Raw genomic sequence first — 18280 nt, forward strand, 5'->3', positions numbered from 1 at the left:
AGTGGGATTCAAGTAAAGATGGTACTCAGCTGCACTCCTGTATATGTGGGACCATGTGGTTCCTTCTTCCTTCCCCAAAGATACTGGAGAACTAAACCCTACACGAAAGTGGATAAGGATCTCCAGTAACATGCCATATTCAATTTTTAAATTAATTTTGCCTTGATTTTTATTAATTTTTCACTGTAGGATTTTTAAAGACTCAAAATATTATAAAGAATAAAATTTAAATTATCTATAATTCTACCGCCCAAATATTACCAGTGATAATATAGGTTTATTTATTCTTTTCGTACACATATATACATATATCTATGTATGTCTATATGCATCTATTAAAAATATTTTTAATGTGGTAAATATACTAACATAAAATTTACCATTTTAACCATTTTTATGTGTATAGTTCAGTGACATTAAGTACGTTCACATTGCTGAAGAACCATTGCCACTTATCTGTCTCCAGAAGTTTTCATCATCCCACACTGAAACTATGTACTCATTAAATAACTCCTTGTTTCCCCCAGCCCCAGGTAACCACTGTTCTACTCTCTCTCTGTATTTGACTACTCTAGGTACCTCATATAAGTGGAATCATACAATATTTGTCCTGTTTTGACTGGCTTATTTCACGCTCTCCAATATTCATGTATCAGAATTTCTTTACTACTTAAGGCTGAATAATATTTCACTGTATTATATTGCACATCTTGTTTATCCATTTATCTGCATGTGGGCATTTGAACTATTCTGAATAATGCTCCTTGAACACAGGTATACACATATCTGTTCAAGTCTTTGCTTCCAGTTCTTTTTTTTTTTTTAATTTTTTTTTTCAACGTTTTTTATTATTTATTTTTGGGACAGAGAGAGACAGAGCATGAACGGGGGAGGGGCAGAGAGAGAGGGAGACACAGAATCGGAAACAGGCTCCAGGCTCCGAGCCCTCAGCCCAGAGCCTGACGCGGGGCTCGAACTCACGGACCGCGAGATCGTGACCTGGCTGAAGTCGGACGCTTAACCGACTGCGCCACCCAGGCGCCCCTGCTTCCAGTTCTTTAGGATACATACCCAGAAATGGAATTGCTGGATCAAATTCAATATTCAGTATTTAAATTTTTGAGGAAGCATCATACTGTTTTCCACATCTACACCAACACTTGTTTTCTGTTTGTTTGTTTTTTTTTCTTTCTTAATTCTAGCCATTCTAATGGGTAGTATCTCATTGTGTGCATGTATTTTTTTTTTTTTTTAACATTTATTTATTGTTGAGAGAGTGTGAGCAGGAAAGGGGCAGAGAGAGGGAGAGACACAGTATCTGAAGCAAGTTCCAGGCTCTGGGATGTCAGCACAGAGCCTGATGTGGGGCTCGAACTCATGAACTGTGAGATCATAACCTGAGCTGAAGTCAGATGCTTAACCGACTCAGCCACCCAGGTGCCCCTATTTTTAAAGAATTGAGATCATAATACACATATATACACACACAATTTTACATCTTACATTTTTTCTTAATATTACACCATGAACCATATTTTTCATGCCTTTAAAGTCATGTCATGTTTTAAAAAGAGAGATTTATCTTCATTTTATAGTTTTTTGAAAGAGTAAGAAAGATTATAGTTTTATGGGAGAATTATGTCTAAGATTAGATTATGCTGTATTGATTTATTTTCAATGACTGTTCTATGTTGATTTCTTAAAAATGTTGACCAAGAGTAACATTTTGCATATCTATAATGAACCTCCGTAATGCTGTTTTCTAGAGATATTTATTTTGTTCATGTAGTTTGCATTACCTAAGGTTGCTATTAAGGCGTATTTACAGAGGTCAGTTTAGCTGTGTTTTTAAAAAGTCATATTTAAACAGTCAATTTAAAGACATAAAAGTGAAAAAATTCAAAAGCGAATTATAGCTGAGACAAAACTGCATTAAATTGATAAGACATTTGAACAAGGATTGTCTGGGCTGAAATAAAAATGGCTAAATATATTGCATGGTTTGACATTGGGAGGAGTCAGTTAGGCATATATTTGGGGGAGAACTTTGATTATTGTACAACTGTTACTTTCTATTCAACAAGACGTTCTCCACCCTCAAGTTATGTGAGCTACCCCACTGGCTATGTACTCCTGCTGCAAGTCTTTTTGTTTCTAATTTGGGTTGTCATTCCTAATTTTGAATTTGATTTGATTTCATCATAAATTTGGAGTCATTTTACAAAAGGGTTGTATGAAGTTGTTCCACAAACTTTTTGTGCTTACAGTTTTTGAAATCTCCGGATACCCTCCCAGGCTTTAATACCCAGGGCTTAAGTCACTGCTATGAGAGATTAGAGGGAAAACTGCAAGCTATGGGGTTACCTCTCCACCTCACAATTTCTCTGAGGCACATGCCTCCTGAGTAGAACTCAAACCGAATTGAACTCATTAATTGCTATATTCTCTTGGTTCTTCTATCCCCAAAGGAAGATAGTTCAATTTTCGTAAGTTACATATGCATATAATATACCTCCACTGCATACTTTTGATTTGAGGCTGGGCCTGGCCTGACCCTGAATATCTGATAATAATATCTGATAATTTTGGCATTGCTGTGTTAGTTTTCACCCTTTTCTTTTCATGTCCACTGCCAGAAACTTCAGTTCTCTTAAGAGATGTAGTTGGGGGCGCCTGGGTGGCGCAGTCGGTTAAGCGTCCGACTTCAGCCAGGTCACGATCTCGCGGTCCGGGAGTTCGAGCCCCGCGTCAGGCTCTGGGTTGAGGGCTCGGAGCCTGGAGCCTGTTTCCGATTCTGTGTCTCCCTCTCTCTCTGCCCCTCCCCCGTTCATGCTCTGTCTCTCTCTGTCCCAAAAATAAATAAACGTTGGAAAAAAAAAAAAAAAAAAAAGAGATGTAGTTGTTTCTGAAAGACCTGTGCTAAACAGTCTACAAATCCATATATTCTTACAGAAAAGACCATATGGGATGGTTACATATTTATTGGGCCTGTTCTCATTTATGTTTCTATTCATGGTGTGACATAAATTACATGAAATTACAGTTTCATCAGGGTGCAGCCCCCTGTTGCCTCCTAAATCTAGCAGTAAAGTGGCACCACCTTGCTAAAGCCTCCCATTTTTCTTTAAGTCCCCACTAAAAGAGTGCTTTGGCCAGCAGCATTGGCATTACCTGGGAGCTAGCTGGAACAATAGAATCTCAGGCCTTTCCCTGTACTTAATGTGAATTAGAATCTGCAGTTTAACAAGATCGATCCCTCAGCTGATTTTGATTCACAGCTTTAAATAGTACCAAATGCTCTCCCCCCACACACAGTGATATTACTGATCAAGTAGTAGAAAAAAATTCCATGCAAACAGGGAAATATTTCAAGTAGGCAGGAAAATTTTTTTCTTAAAAGAGACATGTAGCACAGGAAGAGAAAAAAAGGAATGTTTAAGAGTTAATTGGATCTGGCACAACCTAGATGAATTCAATTTACCCAAAAGCTGATTACTTTCTTAATTAGATAAAAGACATTTCACATGACTTGACTAAAAAGTTTCTTTCCTTTATAAAATTAGTTTTTTTCTTTTTTGGCTTGATGGAGGGAGAAGAAGCAATTACAAAATGAGTTTAGAATGTTTTTCATGATAATACTGTTTAAGTGACTTTTACATTTTGTCTGCAGAAAATCAGTCTATGCAAGACCAGGCACCTATGTTGGAAGGTGAATTAGTTATAAAATATACCTCTGGAAAATTTTCAATCATTAAATATAGTTAATGAATGGACATTCACAATAATGCATGTGAACCTCAAAGTTGATGATATTCGGAATGTGATCAGTATCATTTTTTAATTTGGGTTCTTAATCAAATCAAATCTTAGAGTTGATTGAATTAACATGGTGACACCAGTAGCTTTAAATCATTAAAGTCGTCTATTTTATATAATCATAAAGACCATGACCATATCAAGATTGTCTTAGCTATGAGTAAGATTAGAAGGTGATGAGAGAGATTTGAATGATTCTCTGTGCAAGCCCAGAACTTTAAGAATTTGTTAAGCAGATAGCAGCATGTAGTTTAATGTTTTGTGATTAGCTCTTCAATGTTTTGAGGCTCTTTTGGCATTCTGTCTCCTCGTAAACTTGTAGAAAATTAATTCCATTTTTAGAATCAAGGCAAATGAGGGATGCCTGGCTGGCTGGCTCAGGGGTCGTGAGTTTGAGCCACACATTGGGTAAAATAAATTTTAAAAATAAATAAACTTTAAAAAAAAAATCAAGGGAAATGAGTACATGCTGGTTAGAAGATCTTATTTTTTTAAAAAGTTTCTGTGACATTATGTATGGATCACAGGTTCTTTCGTCTAAGCAATTTTGTTGTGATTTCATATCGTGGGTATCAGTAGAACAAGTAAAAGGTAAAATACTGAAAGAATGTTTAATTTGTTAAAAGAGGAGTAATTTTTGGTCTTTAAATATACAACATACACAAAATTCAATGAAATGTAAAATGATTATATTTTGATTTTAAAATTATCTTTATTTCTGGCATGTTTTCTTTAAACATACTGGCATTAAGATACTTAATGAATTCTGCTACTGATGTCTGTTTTTCACTTTGAGATGAAGATTTGGGGGCAGAGGGTGCGTGTAGAGGAAATTTACTAACGTTGACAGTAGTTTAATTTTATATTTGCTGCCAATCTGGAATTTTTTTGTGTGGCATTAAAAAGAAATCTTATCACAGATACCTGAATGCTTTTTTATACTTCATAAGTAACTCTTAAGGGAAGGATGATGAAATTGCTGGTGTTGTGTAATTGGGACCCGGTTTTTTTGTTTTTGTTTGTTTGGTTTTTTTGACACTGTTTCTACCATGTGGATAATTTGCTTATGTTCAATTGCTTATATTAAATTACTCTGTTGGGAAGTAGGAGATTGTTACTTTTATTTTTTTAGTATGCTGAATACATCAAGGTTTTTGTTTTTTTAGCAGATTCAGGTGATTTTTTTCTTTATTACAAGAGAATTCTTAACTGATTTGAAAGTTATACACCAATATAGACATAAACACTTCACCATCCCTAAATTTAGTACAGCTCTTTCACTTTCAATGGAAATAATGTCAAGTTATCTTGCCTCCTAAGCCAAGACCTTGTGAATATTTGAGGGAATGAGTTTGTGAATCCAGGGCTACAGAGTGATCCCCACACCTGAGCTGGTAAAACCTTTGTGATGGTGGTTATCCTCAGGTTAGTTAAGGCAGAATTTGAAGGTACTATGCGATGGATACAATTTAGTTGTCCTCTTTTCAGAATTCTAAAGGAAAATGCTCTTTATTATCTGTTATAGGTCCTCAGAATGGTTGGAATGATCCTCCAGCTTTGAACAGAGTACCCAAGAAGAAGAAGGTACCAGAAAAAGATGTCCATCCAGTTGCCTACAGATGTTCTTTAATCATGTAGCCACCTGGAACATACTACCTTTCACTGATCCTTTTGAAGGCAAAGCTTACTGACTGATAGGTTTAAAGTGCATTTCAGCTTGCATCTTCTCCATGAAGGGAAGGAAAGAAAGTTAAAAACAGTACAGTGGTGTGAATTTAACTTCCTTTAGAAGAGAAGATGTAGGGGCGCCTGGGTGGCTCAGTCATTTAAACGTCTGACCTCGGCTCAGGTCATGATCTCGCAGTTCGTGAATTCAAGCCCCATGTCAGGCTCTGCGCTGACAGCTCGGAGCGTCTGCTTCAGATTCTGTGTCTCCCTCTCTCTCTGCCCCTCCCCTGTTCGTGCTCTCTCTCTCTCTCTCTCTCTTTCTCTTTCAAAAATATGTAAGTAAACATTAAAAAGAAGATAAGATGTAAATTTCTAACAAGTTTCTTTCAAAGAATAGAAACAAAAATTTCCAGTGATTTTTATGTCTTTTAGGGGTTCCAATAATAGTCAGGAATTTGGTAATTATATTTTGGACTATTTTTGTTTATCACATATAGTATGAATGAAGAAATCACCTTGTAGCTGAGCGTTGTTTAAATGTCAGTAACTGTTGACAGCCATTAAAGCAGAAGTTAAGATTCTTCTTCTTTCTGCAAGAAATATTCATTTCTACTTTTTTTTTTTTTTTTTACTCACTGTGATGTCCTTTTCTCAAATATAGTAGGGAGAGGTCATAACAATAAAATTGGGAGACACTAAATGAGAAAAAAAAAAAAAAAACAAATTTAGGTTAATTCAGAGATTGAATTTAATCTACTACTTTTAATATGATTGAATTGATAGTTAATGTCTACTTAGTGATCTAGGAAAAGGGTATTACATCTTGGTCACACTAAATATAAACACACATTATCTGATTCCACTACTGCTAGATATAATTCTCTAGACTTTGAGATCCTCTTTCAAAAACACCAGGTGTTGGCTTCCCATACGTGGGTAAGTGTGGAAGGCAAAGGGGAAACTGAGAGGTCCAGTTTTGAGTTCCCCACCCCTCTGAGCCAGATTAGCTCTACTTTTACGTTTTACTGTAGAATTCTGCATAAAATTTCATTTGAAAAAGTATTCTACTATTAAAAAAATTTTTTTAAACCTTATTTAAAGGTGAGGAAATTGTACCTTTTTTTCTTATGCTTAGTGTCTTTTATTTCTGTCTTTTAAAAGATACCTGAAAACTTTATGCCTCCTGTTCCCATCACATCACCAATCATGAACCCTTTGGGTGACCCCCAGTCACAGATGCTGCAGCAACAACCTTCAGCTCCTTTACCTCTGTCAAGCCAAGCTTCATTTCCACAGCCACATCTTCCAGGTGGCCAGACCTTCCATGGCATTCAGCAACCTCTTGGTCAACCAGGCATGCCACCATCTTTCTCAAAGCCCAATATTGAAGGTGCCCCAGGGGCTCCTATTGGAAATACCATCCAGGTAACAAATCTGTGTTAATGGAATGAGGAGATGGCTCTATTTCAGTTCATTTTTTCTTCTTAATGTGTTAACTTTTATGTTTACACCTTTATTAATGAGCATCTAACTTTGGTTTCAATTAAGACAACCTAAGTAAAAAATAGTAACCCCTTTTTTTAAGATTGATCATGGATGGATATTATTTTTCAATTACATGGCCATAAACTTTCTAGAAGAGGCTTTTATAATTGCTAGTGTATGTTTACACTAACTTGACAATTATATTTCATTTGACCTAATCAGCACCCACAATTTAAGATTAGTTGAATCTGTATTTTCAGCCAAGCTTGCTAAGCAGAAGCTATTTCCAAAGGGTTTTCCTTTTAAAATCTAAAATAAAAATGTAATGAGTTATATCATTTCTTGTGTATGTATAAGAGCTAGTAATATACAGCTTTATCTTCAGCTGGAGATATAAATTTGTAGTTGCTATTCACATATAAACAGCTAGTTGGCACAGGGTTCTAGACGATGAAAAGTCAGATACAACCGACTTAAACATACAAAGATGAACATTTTGATCAGTTTGTGAAAAGTAAAGAGTTTGGGTCAAAGTTCAGCATGTGAAGGTGAAACAAATCCCTGCACAAAGTATAAAATTAGTTCTGTTTTTGTCTTTGGTTCATTGAAGTCAAATTTATAAAGGTTGTATCTCTATCACAAGAGTGTGCTTTACTATTAAGAGATAGTTCTGCCTAAGGAACTTCTAAATATTAAAAGTGGCGTTCTAAAAACCAGTGTTTTGATGGAGGTGGGAGGAGTTGTTTCTTTCCATAGGAATATAAATTACAAAGATGCATTGTTAATTTCTTTTCTTTTCTTTTCTTTTCTTTTCTTTTCTTTTCTTTTCTTTTCTTTTCTTTTCTGATTACAAGTCTATGTTAGTTTGGGAAGCTACCCAGCCATTCACTTTTGTTTAGACTTTAGGTGCTCATGCAATACTCACCCAGACCAGAACCTCAGTTACCATCGAAAGGGAGAGCTTGCACAGATGTATATGTTCAGCCAGGCCATAATAGCCAGCTACCTGCCCACCTAGATGTCTCCAGGGCACCTCACACTCAGCATTTCTACAACCTTATTCATAGGCTTCCTCCCAAACCTGATCTTTTTTTGGTGTTTCCTATTTCAGTAAAATGGCATCATAATCCATATTCAATCTAGCCAAAAACCTGGGAATCATCTTTATACTTTTTTTCCTTTAATCCCTCTTTCAAATCTATCCCCAAATCTTGCTGATATTATTTTAAAATCTCTCTCAAATCCTTTGTCCGCATACACTTCTAATCTGGCCCATGCTGCTTTCATTTCCAGTCTCTGGCAGTGCAGGAGCCTCTAACTGGTCTACAAGCATTGACTTTGATCGTTGTATCTGGTCTTGTCTCCTCTTTGTTTAAAACATTGTTCTCAGGATAAAGACCAAATTATTTCACACTGTCTGGAAGCCCTTCAGCTTCATATTCCTCCTTGCTGTCTCTCTGCTTCAGCCACACTGGCCTCCTTTTAGTCCTCTTGTATCATGGTCCTTCCTTTGTACACATTCTTTCTCTGACACTCTAACTTCCCCATTTCACCAGTTAACTCCTACTTGTCTTTCTAATAGAATTTCCTGAAGAGAACTTTCCCCTCAGTTAAATTCCAGTTATATTGCCTGTTGGTTCCATTAATGTTAATTTATTAGCTATAAAATAGCAATGCAGTTGCTATTTTACATGTATTTATGGCATTTTATTATTTTACTTTTTGTTCAAGTAACATCTGTCATTAAGATGTAAGTATTTGTAAACTTGCTTTTTGTATGACATTTTAAAACTTTTTCCTTCCTTTAGCTAAAAACTGCCAGAGAGCTGAGATCTTTTCTGAATTGGCTCACAAATACATAGCCAGTGCCTAGAACGTAATTGCCGAATATTTTTTGAATGAATGTACTAATAAATCAGAACCCTAAACACTTAAACATACCTTCTTTGTTTTTCCATCTGTACATTCAGTAACATCATGGTCTCTTCTATCCTAACTTTTGACTTAATCTTGCAGTTTGATAATAGCCCAGTTACCAACCTCCAAGAATAAATCAAAGAACATAAGAATGGAAAGATAAACAAAAATGAGCCAACAAGCAGAGCAAGCAGCCACTCTAACTAGCCAGCTTTGTAACTGCCCTTTTATATCCTACTGGCATAGGTCTACAGTCTCCTTCCCCTCAGGTACATACAATAGTGATCAACATATGTTCCGTAGTTCATCAAACTCTTTATATCCAATTCTGTTTTTCAAAATCAAAGCTGTAGGAGGAGTGTCTGTACCTTCTACTGAATATTTGATTTTCATTTCTAATTCTCCCAAGGGATTTCACATGTTAATTTGTCACAGCCTGTCTACAAGGTAGTTAGCTGGTTTCTCTTTATCACAGAGTTTCAGGGCTTTGCGTATAGGTAGCTTTTGGTCATTTCTGGTCATTTATGCTATTATTTCTTCCAGCATGTGCAGTCTTTGCCAACAGAAAAAATTACCAAGAAACCTATTCCAGATGAGCACCTCATTCTAAAGACCACGTTTGAGGATCTTATTCAGCGCTGCCTCTCCTCAGCCACAGATCCTGTATGTATTTTTTTCTCATATTTTGCTTAATTAAAATAATCTTCAGGGCACCTGGGTGGCTTGGTTGGTTTGGCATCTGACTTCAGCTCAGGTCATAATCTCACAGTTTGTGGGTTCGAGCCCTGCATGGGGCTTTGTGCTGACAGCTTGGAGCCTGGAGCCTGCTTCAGATTCTGTGTCTCTGTCTCTCCCTCTCTCCCTCTCTCCCTCTCTCTCTCTCTCTCTCCCCCCCTCCCTGCCCCTCCCCCACTCATGCTCTGTATCTCTCTCTTAAAAAAAAAAACATTAAAAAAATTTTTTTTAATCATTTATAGAGCTCTTCTGTAATTGTATGGAGTCCTACAAGATTCTGCAAAAGTTTGTACAATAGTAATAAAATTAGCACTTGTGTACTTTGCTTTACATAAAAAAATATAATTAATTTCTTTTATATATAAATTTATTTAATCCTTACAACAACCCCAGGGTAGGTAGATCTGTCATCTTTATTTTACAGATGACTAAGTTAAGACAAAAAGCAGTTAAGTAACACCCAAGGTCAGAGTCAGAATTCAAACCCAGTCTGGCTCCAGAATTTATGCTGTCAACCACTGTGCCGCATTGCCTTTCATCAGTAGACCTCATGTTTGGCACATAAATAGAACAGAATGGTGGTATATAAAAAATTCAGGTTAGGGATTTCTTTCTGAGCTTACTCAAAGCTTTTAAAAGTAGGTAGATAATCTTATATGTAACTTTGCAAAGATCTTAAAAATAATTGTTTTCGATACTAGCGTCATATTCATAGTTAAAGCAACTGATTTTACTTAGTTTACCTAGAGGATGCCTGTGTATTGGCAACAACAAAAGTTCCACAAAGCTGTCTTGTTTTAGATGAAATCTCAGTTTCTGCCAGCAAACATTGAATATGTTTATTTAGCCACTGGCCACTTGTCTGCTTGAAAAACAGCTCCTGGAATTTGTTGTTTCATCAAACATTGAGTATTAATATGTGCAACTGTCTTCCGGTCTTTTGGAAGGCAGTTCCCTGTACTAAAAGTGTCAGGAAAGCAGAAGCAAGGAAAGGTTATCATAAATCTTCATGCCCAGCATTCTGGAAGTGATGGAAAGACTGAGCTAGGAACAGAGAGCAGATGGCCTAGTATACACTGTCCCCTGTGCATACCTCTAAATAGGACACAGTCATTCAAAACTAAAAATGAAGGAAGACTCCAGCCCTCCTTCAGGCATGAGTCAGTATAGAGAGGTTAAGAAGGCACATGATACCCAGCCCAACTTAATAAATTTTTGTTGACTTTAAACTCCTCTAGGTCAACATCTTATCTTCATTCTGGGTCCACAGGAGGCCTGGGCCAGATGAGAACCACAAAAGACAAACTGTTTCTATAATTCCTGTACCTAGTTAGGGGAGAGGCCCTAATATGCTATCCCATCCAGGTGACTCCGCCACATTGGGGCAGGGCTCCTACTGGTAGCTAGATGATACTAGCTTTGAGCGGGGACTGTAAGAGGTCCCCTCCTCACAAATAGCTGGAGTCATTTTTACAGTATAGTTGTACTCCTATTTTCACTTTAGTTATGTTCATACAACAGAGAGCAATTTTGCCACATGACTTAGTTTCTAATGTTATCCTTAATAGCTTCATCTCTTCCTCTGCCCTCTTCTTTATTTTTTTTCTTTTAATTAGTTTCAGGTGTACCATATAGTGATTCAACAATTCTATACATTTTTCAGTGCTCGTGATAAGTGTACTCCCCCATCACCTATTTCACCCATCCCCCCACCCGTCTCCCCTCTGGTATCATCAGTTTGTTCTCTATAGTGAAGAGTCTGTTTCTTGGTTTGTCTCTCTTTTTTTCTCCCCTTTGGTAGTTTGTTCTGTTTTTTGTTTTTTTTCTTTTTTTGTGTGTGTTTATTTTTGAGAGAGAGAGAGAGAGAGAGAGAGAGAGAGAGACAGAGTGCAAGAAGGGGAGGGGCAGAGAGAGACCGAGACCCAGAATCTGAAGCAGGCTCTAGGTTCTGAGCTGTGAGCACAAAGCCTGACATGGGGTTTGAATTTACGAGCTGTGAGATCATGACTTGAGCCAAAGTTGGACGCTTAACCGACTGAGCCACCCAGGCGCCCCTAGTTTGTTTTGTTTCTTAAATTTCACATCTGAGTGAAATATATGATATTTGTCTTTCTCTGACTGACTTATTTCACTTAGCATAACACCCTCTAGCTCTATCCATGTTATTGGAAATAGCAAAGATTTCATTCTTTTTATTACTGAGTAATACTCCGTTGTGTATGTGTGTGTATGTCTATATACATATACATACCACCCCTTCTTTATCCATTCATCTATTGATGGACACTTGGGTTGCTTCCATAATTTGGGTATTGTAAATAATGCTGCAATAAACATAGGGATGCATGTATCCCTTTGAATTAGTGTTTTTGTATTTTGGGGGTAAATACCCACTAGTGCAATTACTGGATTGTAGGGTAGTTCTATTTTTAACTTTTTGAGGACCCTTCATACTGTTTTCCACGGGTGCTGCACCAGTTTGCATTCCCACTAACAGTGCAAGAAGTTTCCTTTTTTCCTACATCCTTACCAACACTATGTTGTTTTTTGTGTTTTTTATTTTAGCCTTTCTGATAGGTATGAGGTGATATGTCATTGTGGTTTTGATTTGCATTTTCCTGGTGATGAGTGGTGGTGAGCATCTTTTCATGTGTCTGTTGGTTGGCCATCTGTGTGCCTTCCTTGGAGAAATGTCTGTTCATGTTTTCTGCCCATTTTTTAATTGGATTATTTGTTTTTGGGGTTTGTATCAATTCTTTATAGATTTTGGATACTAACCTTTTATCAGATAGGTTATTTGCAAATATCTTTTCCCATTCAGTATGTTGCATTTCAGTTTTAACTGTTGAACGTTTCCTTCACTGTGCAAAAGCTTTTTATTTTGATGTAATCCCAATAGTTTATTTTTGCTTTTGTTTCCTGTGCTTCAGGAGACATATCTAGAGAAATGTTATGGCTGATGTCAAATTACTGCCTATGCTCTTTAGGACTTTTATAGCTTCGGGTTTCACATTTAGGTCTTTAATTAATTCATTTTGAGTTTATTTTTGTGCATGGTGTAAGAAAGGGGTCCAGTTTCATTCTTTTGCATGTTGCCCTACAGTTTTCCCAACACTATTTATTGAAGAGACCATCTTTTTCCGATTGCATATTCTTGCCTCCTTTGTCGAAGATGGATTGGCCATATAATTGTGGGTTTATTTCTGGGTTTTCTCTTCTGTTCCATTGATCTATGTGTCTGTTTTTGTGCCAGTGCCATACTACAGCTTTGCTCAGAATTGTGATACTTTCAGCTTTGCTTTTGTTTTTCAAGATTGCTTTGTCTATTTGGGGTCTTTTGTGGTTCCATATAAACTTTAGGATTATTTGTTTTAGTTCTGTGAAAAATGCTGTTGGGATTTTGATACATAAAAAAAATCATTCAGCACAATCAAGTGGAATTTATTCCTGGCATGCAAGGTGGTTCAGTATTCATAGATAAATCTTTGCTCGCTTCGGCAGCACAGATACTAAAATTGGACCAGTACAGAGAAGATCAGCATGGCCCCTGCCTGAGGATGACATGCAGTTCCGTGAATATTCACAGATCAATTGATGTGATGCATCACATCCACAAGAGAAAGGATAAGAACCATCTGATCATTTCAGTAGATGCAGAAAAAGCATTTGACAAAGTACAAAATCCATTCATGGTAAAAACCCTCAACAAAGTAGATGTAGAGGGAACGTACCTCAACATAATAAAGGCCATGTATGAAAAACCCACAACTAACATTATACACGATGGGGAAAAGCTCCGAGCTTTTCCTTACTCTTCTTGTGACACGCTGACACTGTCCTGCAGCATACTCAGCGCGCGTCAGCACTCCTCTGCCTGGAATGCTGCCCCCACGTGGCTGCATTGCTTACTGCACACTTGCTCCAGGCTTCTGCTCCCGTGTCCCAGTAGCTTTCCAACCTTTCTTTACTGCCCGCACTCCAGCGCTTCTAGCCCTTCCCACTGTTAGCTTTCCTTCCTGGCACTCATCACCATCTCATGTACAACATATTATTTATTTAGTATCTTTTTACCACCCAATAGAATCCGAGCTCCATGAGACATAAGCATGGCAAATAATAGGCACTCAATAAATATTGAAGACCAGTGTCACTTCTAAGGTTACTGCATAATGTAGGTCATTAAGTTAATTACATTGTAATTGAAGCTGGTAATTTTAGCTTTAGAATAGTTTTCTGTCACTGGACTTCTAGTACGTGGATTGGGAGGTAGGAAGACTCCTTAATTTAAGAACTCATTTTACTACTTCCGTCTTAGTAATCTTAAGCCACCAGAAGATAATTTTCTTTTTTTCTTGGTGTTCTAACAGCTCAGAAAGAAGCAGAATTAACTATCAAATGGACTAAGCGTACAAGTAATATTAAAGTAGAAAGGTTAAAATAAGATTCCAGTTCACCTCTGTGTAAGCCTGCTAGCACCCATAATTTGCAATAACTGTCCTTAGATCCTCTTTTCTGGTGTACAATGATGCACTGCTCCTCCAGATGGCCCTTCCTGTTTTTGTGAATAGTGCAGTTATATGTGCACACACCTTGTCAGATGAGCTTGCAGTCCACGTGAAATCCACCACTACTCCATCTTGCACTCCAGAAGGAAGCCCCTTATCCTTTTACCTTTCTCCCCCGACCCTCCCATTAATAGGTTACTGAACTCTGTCTTTCAGTAATGGTCTTTCAGGTTTCTGGCTCATAGTTGCCTCTGTTTCTTTATAAAATAAAGCTGGGCGCCTGAGTGGCTCAGTGGGTTAAGCGTGTGACTTTGGCTCAAGTCATGATCTCACAGTTTGTGAGTTTGAGCCCCGCATCGGGCTCTGTGCTAACAGCTCAGAGCCTGGAGCCTGCTTCGGATTCTGTGTCTCCCTCTCTCTGTGACCCTCCTCTGCTTGCTCTCTGTCTCTCTCTGTCTCTCAAAAATGAATAAATGTTAAAAAAAAAATTTTTTTTTTAAATGAAGCTGTTCAGCATGATGAGTGTCAGTGTTAGTGAAATGAGTTAAGGCAAAGTCTTTGGATTAAAGTTAACGTTCTAATATAACATCATCTGTTTTTCCTCTCCTGCAGCAAACCAAGAGGAAGCTAGATGATGCCAGCAAACGCTTGGAGTTTCTATATGATAAACTTAGGGAACAGACAGTAAGTTTGTGGGAAAAAGAAGGATCTATGATAATCATTTTTTCTTAGTAGCTAGTAAATGAGCATCTCACCAGCACACGTATATAATGTATTTGGGGATAAAATTGTGGTGACAGTTATAGAATGGGCTTTCTCTAGCTAGAGTCTTAAATGTCATTTATTGGGGATGGGAGGGTAGTGGGGAGAGAGAGAGTATGTGTTTGTCAGGCAGGGGTATAGTTTTAACTCCTCTTGTAACAAAGAGTAGAAATACATACTGACTTGTAGTGGCCCTGGGGTAACTGGTCTTCCGTTCATTATATATGTCCTGTATTGTTTCCATTTCAGCATTCTCTTCCCTACCCTCACATCAGTCCCATCACTTATTTCACAAGAACCAAACCAAAGGAAGTTGATGTAACAGTAGAAGTGGTGTGGTCCATGGACTGATCCAAAATAAATTCTTCCCTCAAAAGTATGGGCATGTAGGCCAAATAATGGGGGACAGAAACTATAGATTTTATGGTTTTAAGAGACGGTAAGATTCCAAAAACCGTTGAGAATTGATAAATTGAGTACCTGGTAAGAACTATTGTCCTACACATGCAGGTAGGCCACAAGTTCAAGATCTCTATTATAGACAAGGTTTGAGAATAAATAGGGTCCTTACTCTGAGATATAGTGATTAAGAATTTTTAAACTCCCTTCATATACATGGGAAAATTTTTAAAAGGTATGAGGCTATATCTAAAATAATTGAAGAAGTAAAGCTCTTAAGTGGAGGAAGATGTTAGCATTTCAGCTCAGGGTGGAAATATGGCTTCATTTCTATAAAAAAAACAAAACAAAAACCTGGCTTATACATGTTCATAATTCATAATAGTTTCCTTACATAAATCATTTTGTCATGGTTCTGCTTTATAACTTAAAGAGTTGCTTGGTCCAAGAAACTATTTCTAGAAATGCTAAATGGTTTATTTGCTTTTTTATAATATTTAAGTTCCTTTTAAATATCAGTGTTTATGGGAAATTCTTCCTTAATTTAATTTTTTCTCTTGATTCTACCTTTATTTCAGCTTTCACCCACGATCATCAATGGTTTACACAACATTGCGAGGAGCATTGAAACTCGAAACTACTCAGAAGGATTGACCATCCATACCCACATAGTTAGCACCAGCAACTTCAGTGAGACCTCAGCTTTCATGCCAGTTCTCAAAGTCGTTCTCACCCAGGCCAATAAGCTGGGTGTCTGAAAGGACATCTTTATTCCCAGCTCATATTGCCATTCTTCCAAAGAAGCATATTTTAAAAAATGTTAAGATATGGACCAATCCTCATTAGCATGTTTCCATAGCAGCCAGTCAAGAGCATTTACACTATTCCTGCAGATATACTCACCTTAGAACTGCTCAAAACCCAGGTGCTTTCTTTTGTTTTAATCTTTTATTGCCCATGACGATTTTCCTATTCTGCAAATAGTGTATTTCCTGGATTACACTAGTATGTTTTCCTGAAGTATTCTGATCAAATGTGGTTTTTAAAACCTCAATATACTTTTTGGGAAAGAAGCATCTGGTTATGCATAAAGCAGAGCTAAAACTAAATTTCTTTCACATCCTCCCTACTTCCTCCATGTCAATCAGATTAAAGTGTGTAATCCTATTTTATGTGTACGTAGTCTTTTTTTTTTTTAAAACAGCTGCTCACAGGTTAGTTTAATCCCTGTTTTTTTGTGTCTTTGGCTTCATTCCAGTCCTGAACAAATAACTAAATCTAGAAGCTGTTACATAGATTTTAGCAAATATTAATGAAAAGTGGGATCACTAGCTTTAAGTATCTATTGGAAAAGACTGAGCATTTTCATTCTGTAGAATTCATTGGACTTTCTTCTATTAATAAATGTTTTCAGTATTGAGTTTTAAGATTGAATTATCTCCATTTTATATTTAGAAATTCGTTCATCTATTTTTTTAAAAGTCACCCAGAATTCTGAGGTTTAAGTTTAGAAAGAAAACTTTAATTTCTATCAGCCTCCTGAATCAAAGGAAGACATTTATCAGCCAGTTTTTCTGTCAAGTGATTTTATTATAATTTTGTCTTAAGAACAGTGCTATTAATAAAAGATAATGGTCCCCGTAGAATCTTGAGAATTAAATACTAACAATTCTTCATTGTTACATTATGTAATTTTACCTAAGTAGATTGGAAAACTAGAAAATAAATACTGTGACTACTCTATGGAGATAGAGTTGCTGTTTCAAGGATTAAGAGTAGTTCCAGTAAGAGTAGTTCATCAGGCTTTGTATGTCCTGAGTGAAATAGTTTGCAAGAACCTCTCGTTTTCTTTTGCTGGGATTCCCTACTTGCCAAATTAAACCCCTCTTTTAAAAATTAACCACTCATTGTTTAGTTCAGAATAGTTTTATAACTAAAAAGGAGGACCTTGATAGCATGTGTGAGCATTGGAGCCTCAGGACTGGGGTAATATACTGGGTCACCTACCCTTCAGTCTCCTGGGAGTTGAGTAGTCTGAGTCAGTTCTGTGACTCACTGACGTCACAGCTTGACCTTCTGGACCTGGTCCCCAACTGCAGTGTCAGCCCCAGACTCCATCGGAACAGCAGGTTGGCTTCTAGTAATTTTTTTCATCTATTGCCTTTACATTACAATTTGTGTTATGGCTGCACGTTTACCCTGATAGGATAATAGCATCATTGGCAGCATTTTAGAAAAAAATAAATTCCCAAAAGAGAAAGAAAAGTACCTGGCAGTGGAGTCCTGGCCAACCCCAAAGATTTTACAAGTAGAGGGTAAAAAACTATTTGCCACTGACATCTGAGCAGCCATTATCTCTCCTTTCTCAATACAGCATTGTGATAATTTTTTTCCCACAGTGGAGGCATTTTTTCACGTGGCTTATAACCTTGGAGAATTTTCACATAAATGGATGGTGGTAAGAAGAGCTGAACCCAAAATACTGTGTTGTGTGAAGTATGAAGATATTAGGAGATTATGGAAAGAGCACACTTTGTTTTCTTGAAGAAAAGCAGAACAACTTCAAAAAGTTTTCTTTTTATAAAAGTAGAGAAAAAAACTTCAACTTGATTTTGTAAATGAGCCTGTTTTTAACATTTTCAACTCCAATGACACTGCACTGTATTCCTGCACGATTCAGGCACCTCTGTATAAAGTTACTCTTACACAATGATGTGGTGGATCTGTTACTTAGTCTGGGAAAGTTCTAGCTGTACCCTTGAGATTATTTTGTGTATAGTGATGAATCAATTCATCCTGAATCCCAAATTCCTTCAGTTTTGCCCCTTTGTTGGTGTGCTTTATATTTTTTTGAACCTACTTAATTTTAAAACAAGGAAAGGGGTGTGAGGGAAACTGGTAGGTGGGGCTGGGTGTGGCCAGGAGATGTATCAGACCTCTGGGAGGTGCTTTCCTTTTTTTTAAAATTTTTAAACGTTTATTCATCTTTGAGA

The 18280-nt window shown here is 37.1% G+C and overlaps 1 protein-coding gene and 1 non-coding gene across 35 annotated transcripts in view; both read left to right on the forward strand.

Moving 5' to 3' along the window:
• The window catches only part of SEC31A (SEC31 homolog A, COPII coat complex component), a 75122-nt gene extending 58668 nt beyond the window's left edge, over window positions 1-16454 (forward strand). For 18 of the 34 annotated variants that reach the window (XM_047856329.1, XM_047856335.1, XM_047856343.1 and 15 more), the window contains 5 exons: window positions 5342-5400; window positions 6646-6909; window positions 9430-9549; window positions 14739-14810; window positions 15866-16454. In XM_047856329.1, coding sequence (XP_047712285.1) covers window positions 5342-5400; window positions 6646-6909; window positions 9430-9549; window positions 14739-14810; window positions 15866-16045 — 695 coding nt within the window. In that variant the 3' untranslated portion in view covers window positions 16046-16454. Of the gene's footprint in view, window positions 1-3670; window positions 3710-5341; window positions 5401-6645; window positions 6910-9429; window positions 9550-14738; window positions 14811-15865 lie in introns of all 34 variants that reach the window. The other 16 variants (XM_047856313.1, XM_047856325.1, XM_047856337.1 and 13 more) reach the window with 1 other exon arrangement.
• On the forward strand, window positions 13107-13213 carry LOC125165020 (U6 spliceosomal RNA). Its single transcript, XR_007151928.1, has one exon. It is a non-coding gene; the product is annotated as a U6 spliceosomal RNA (small nuclear RNA).
• Window positions 16455-18280: the final 1826 nt, after the last annotated feature.

The sequence above is a fragment of the Prionailurus viverrinus genome, chromosome B1, assembly GCF_022837055.1.
Source record: "Prionailurus viverrinus isolate Anna chromosome B1, UM_Priviv_1.0, whole genome shotgun sequence".
Taxonomy (NCBI): domain Eukaryota; kingdom Metazoa; phylum Chordata; class Mammalia; order Carnivora; family Felidae; genus Prionailurus; species Prionailurus viverrinus.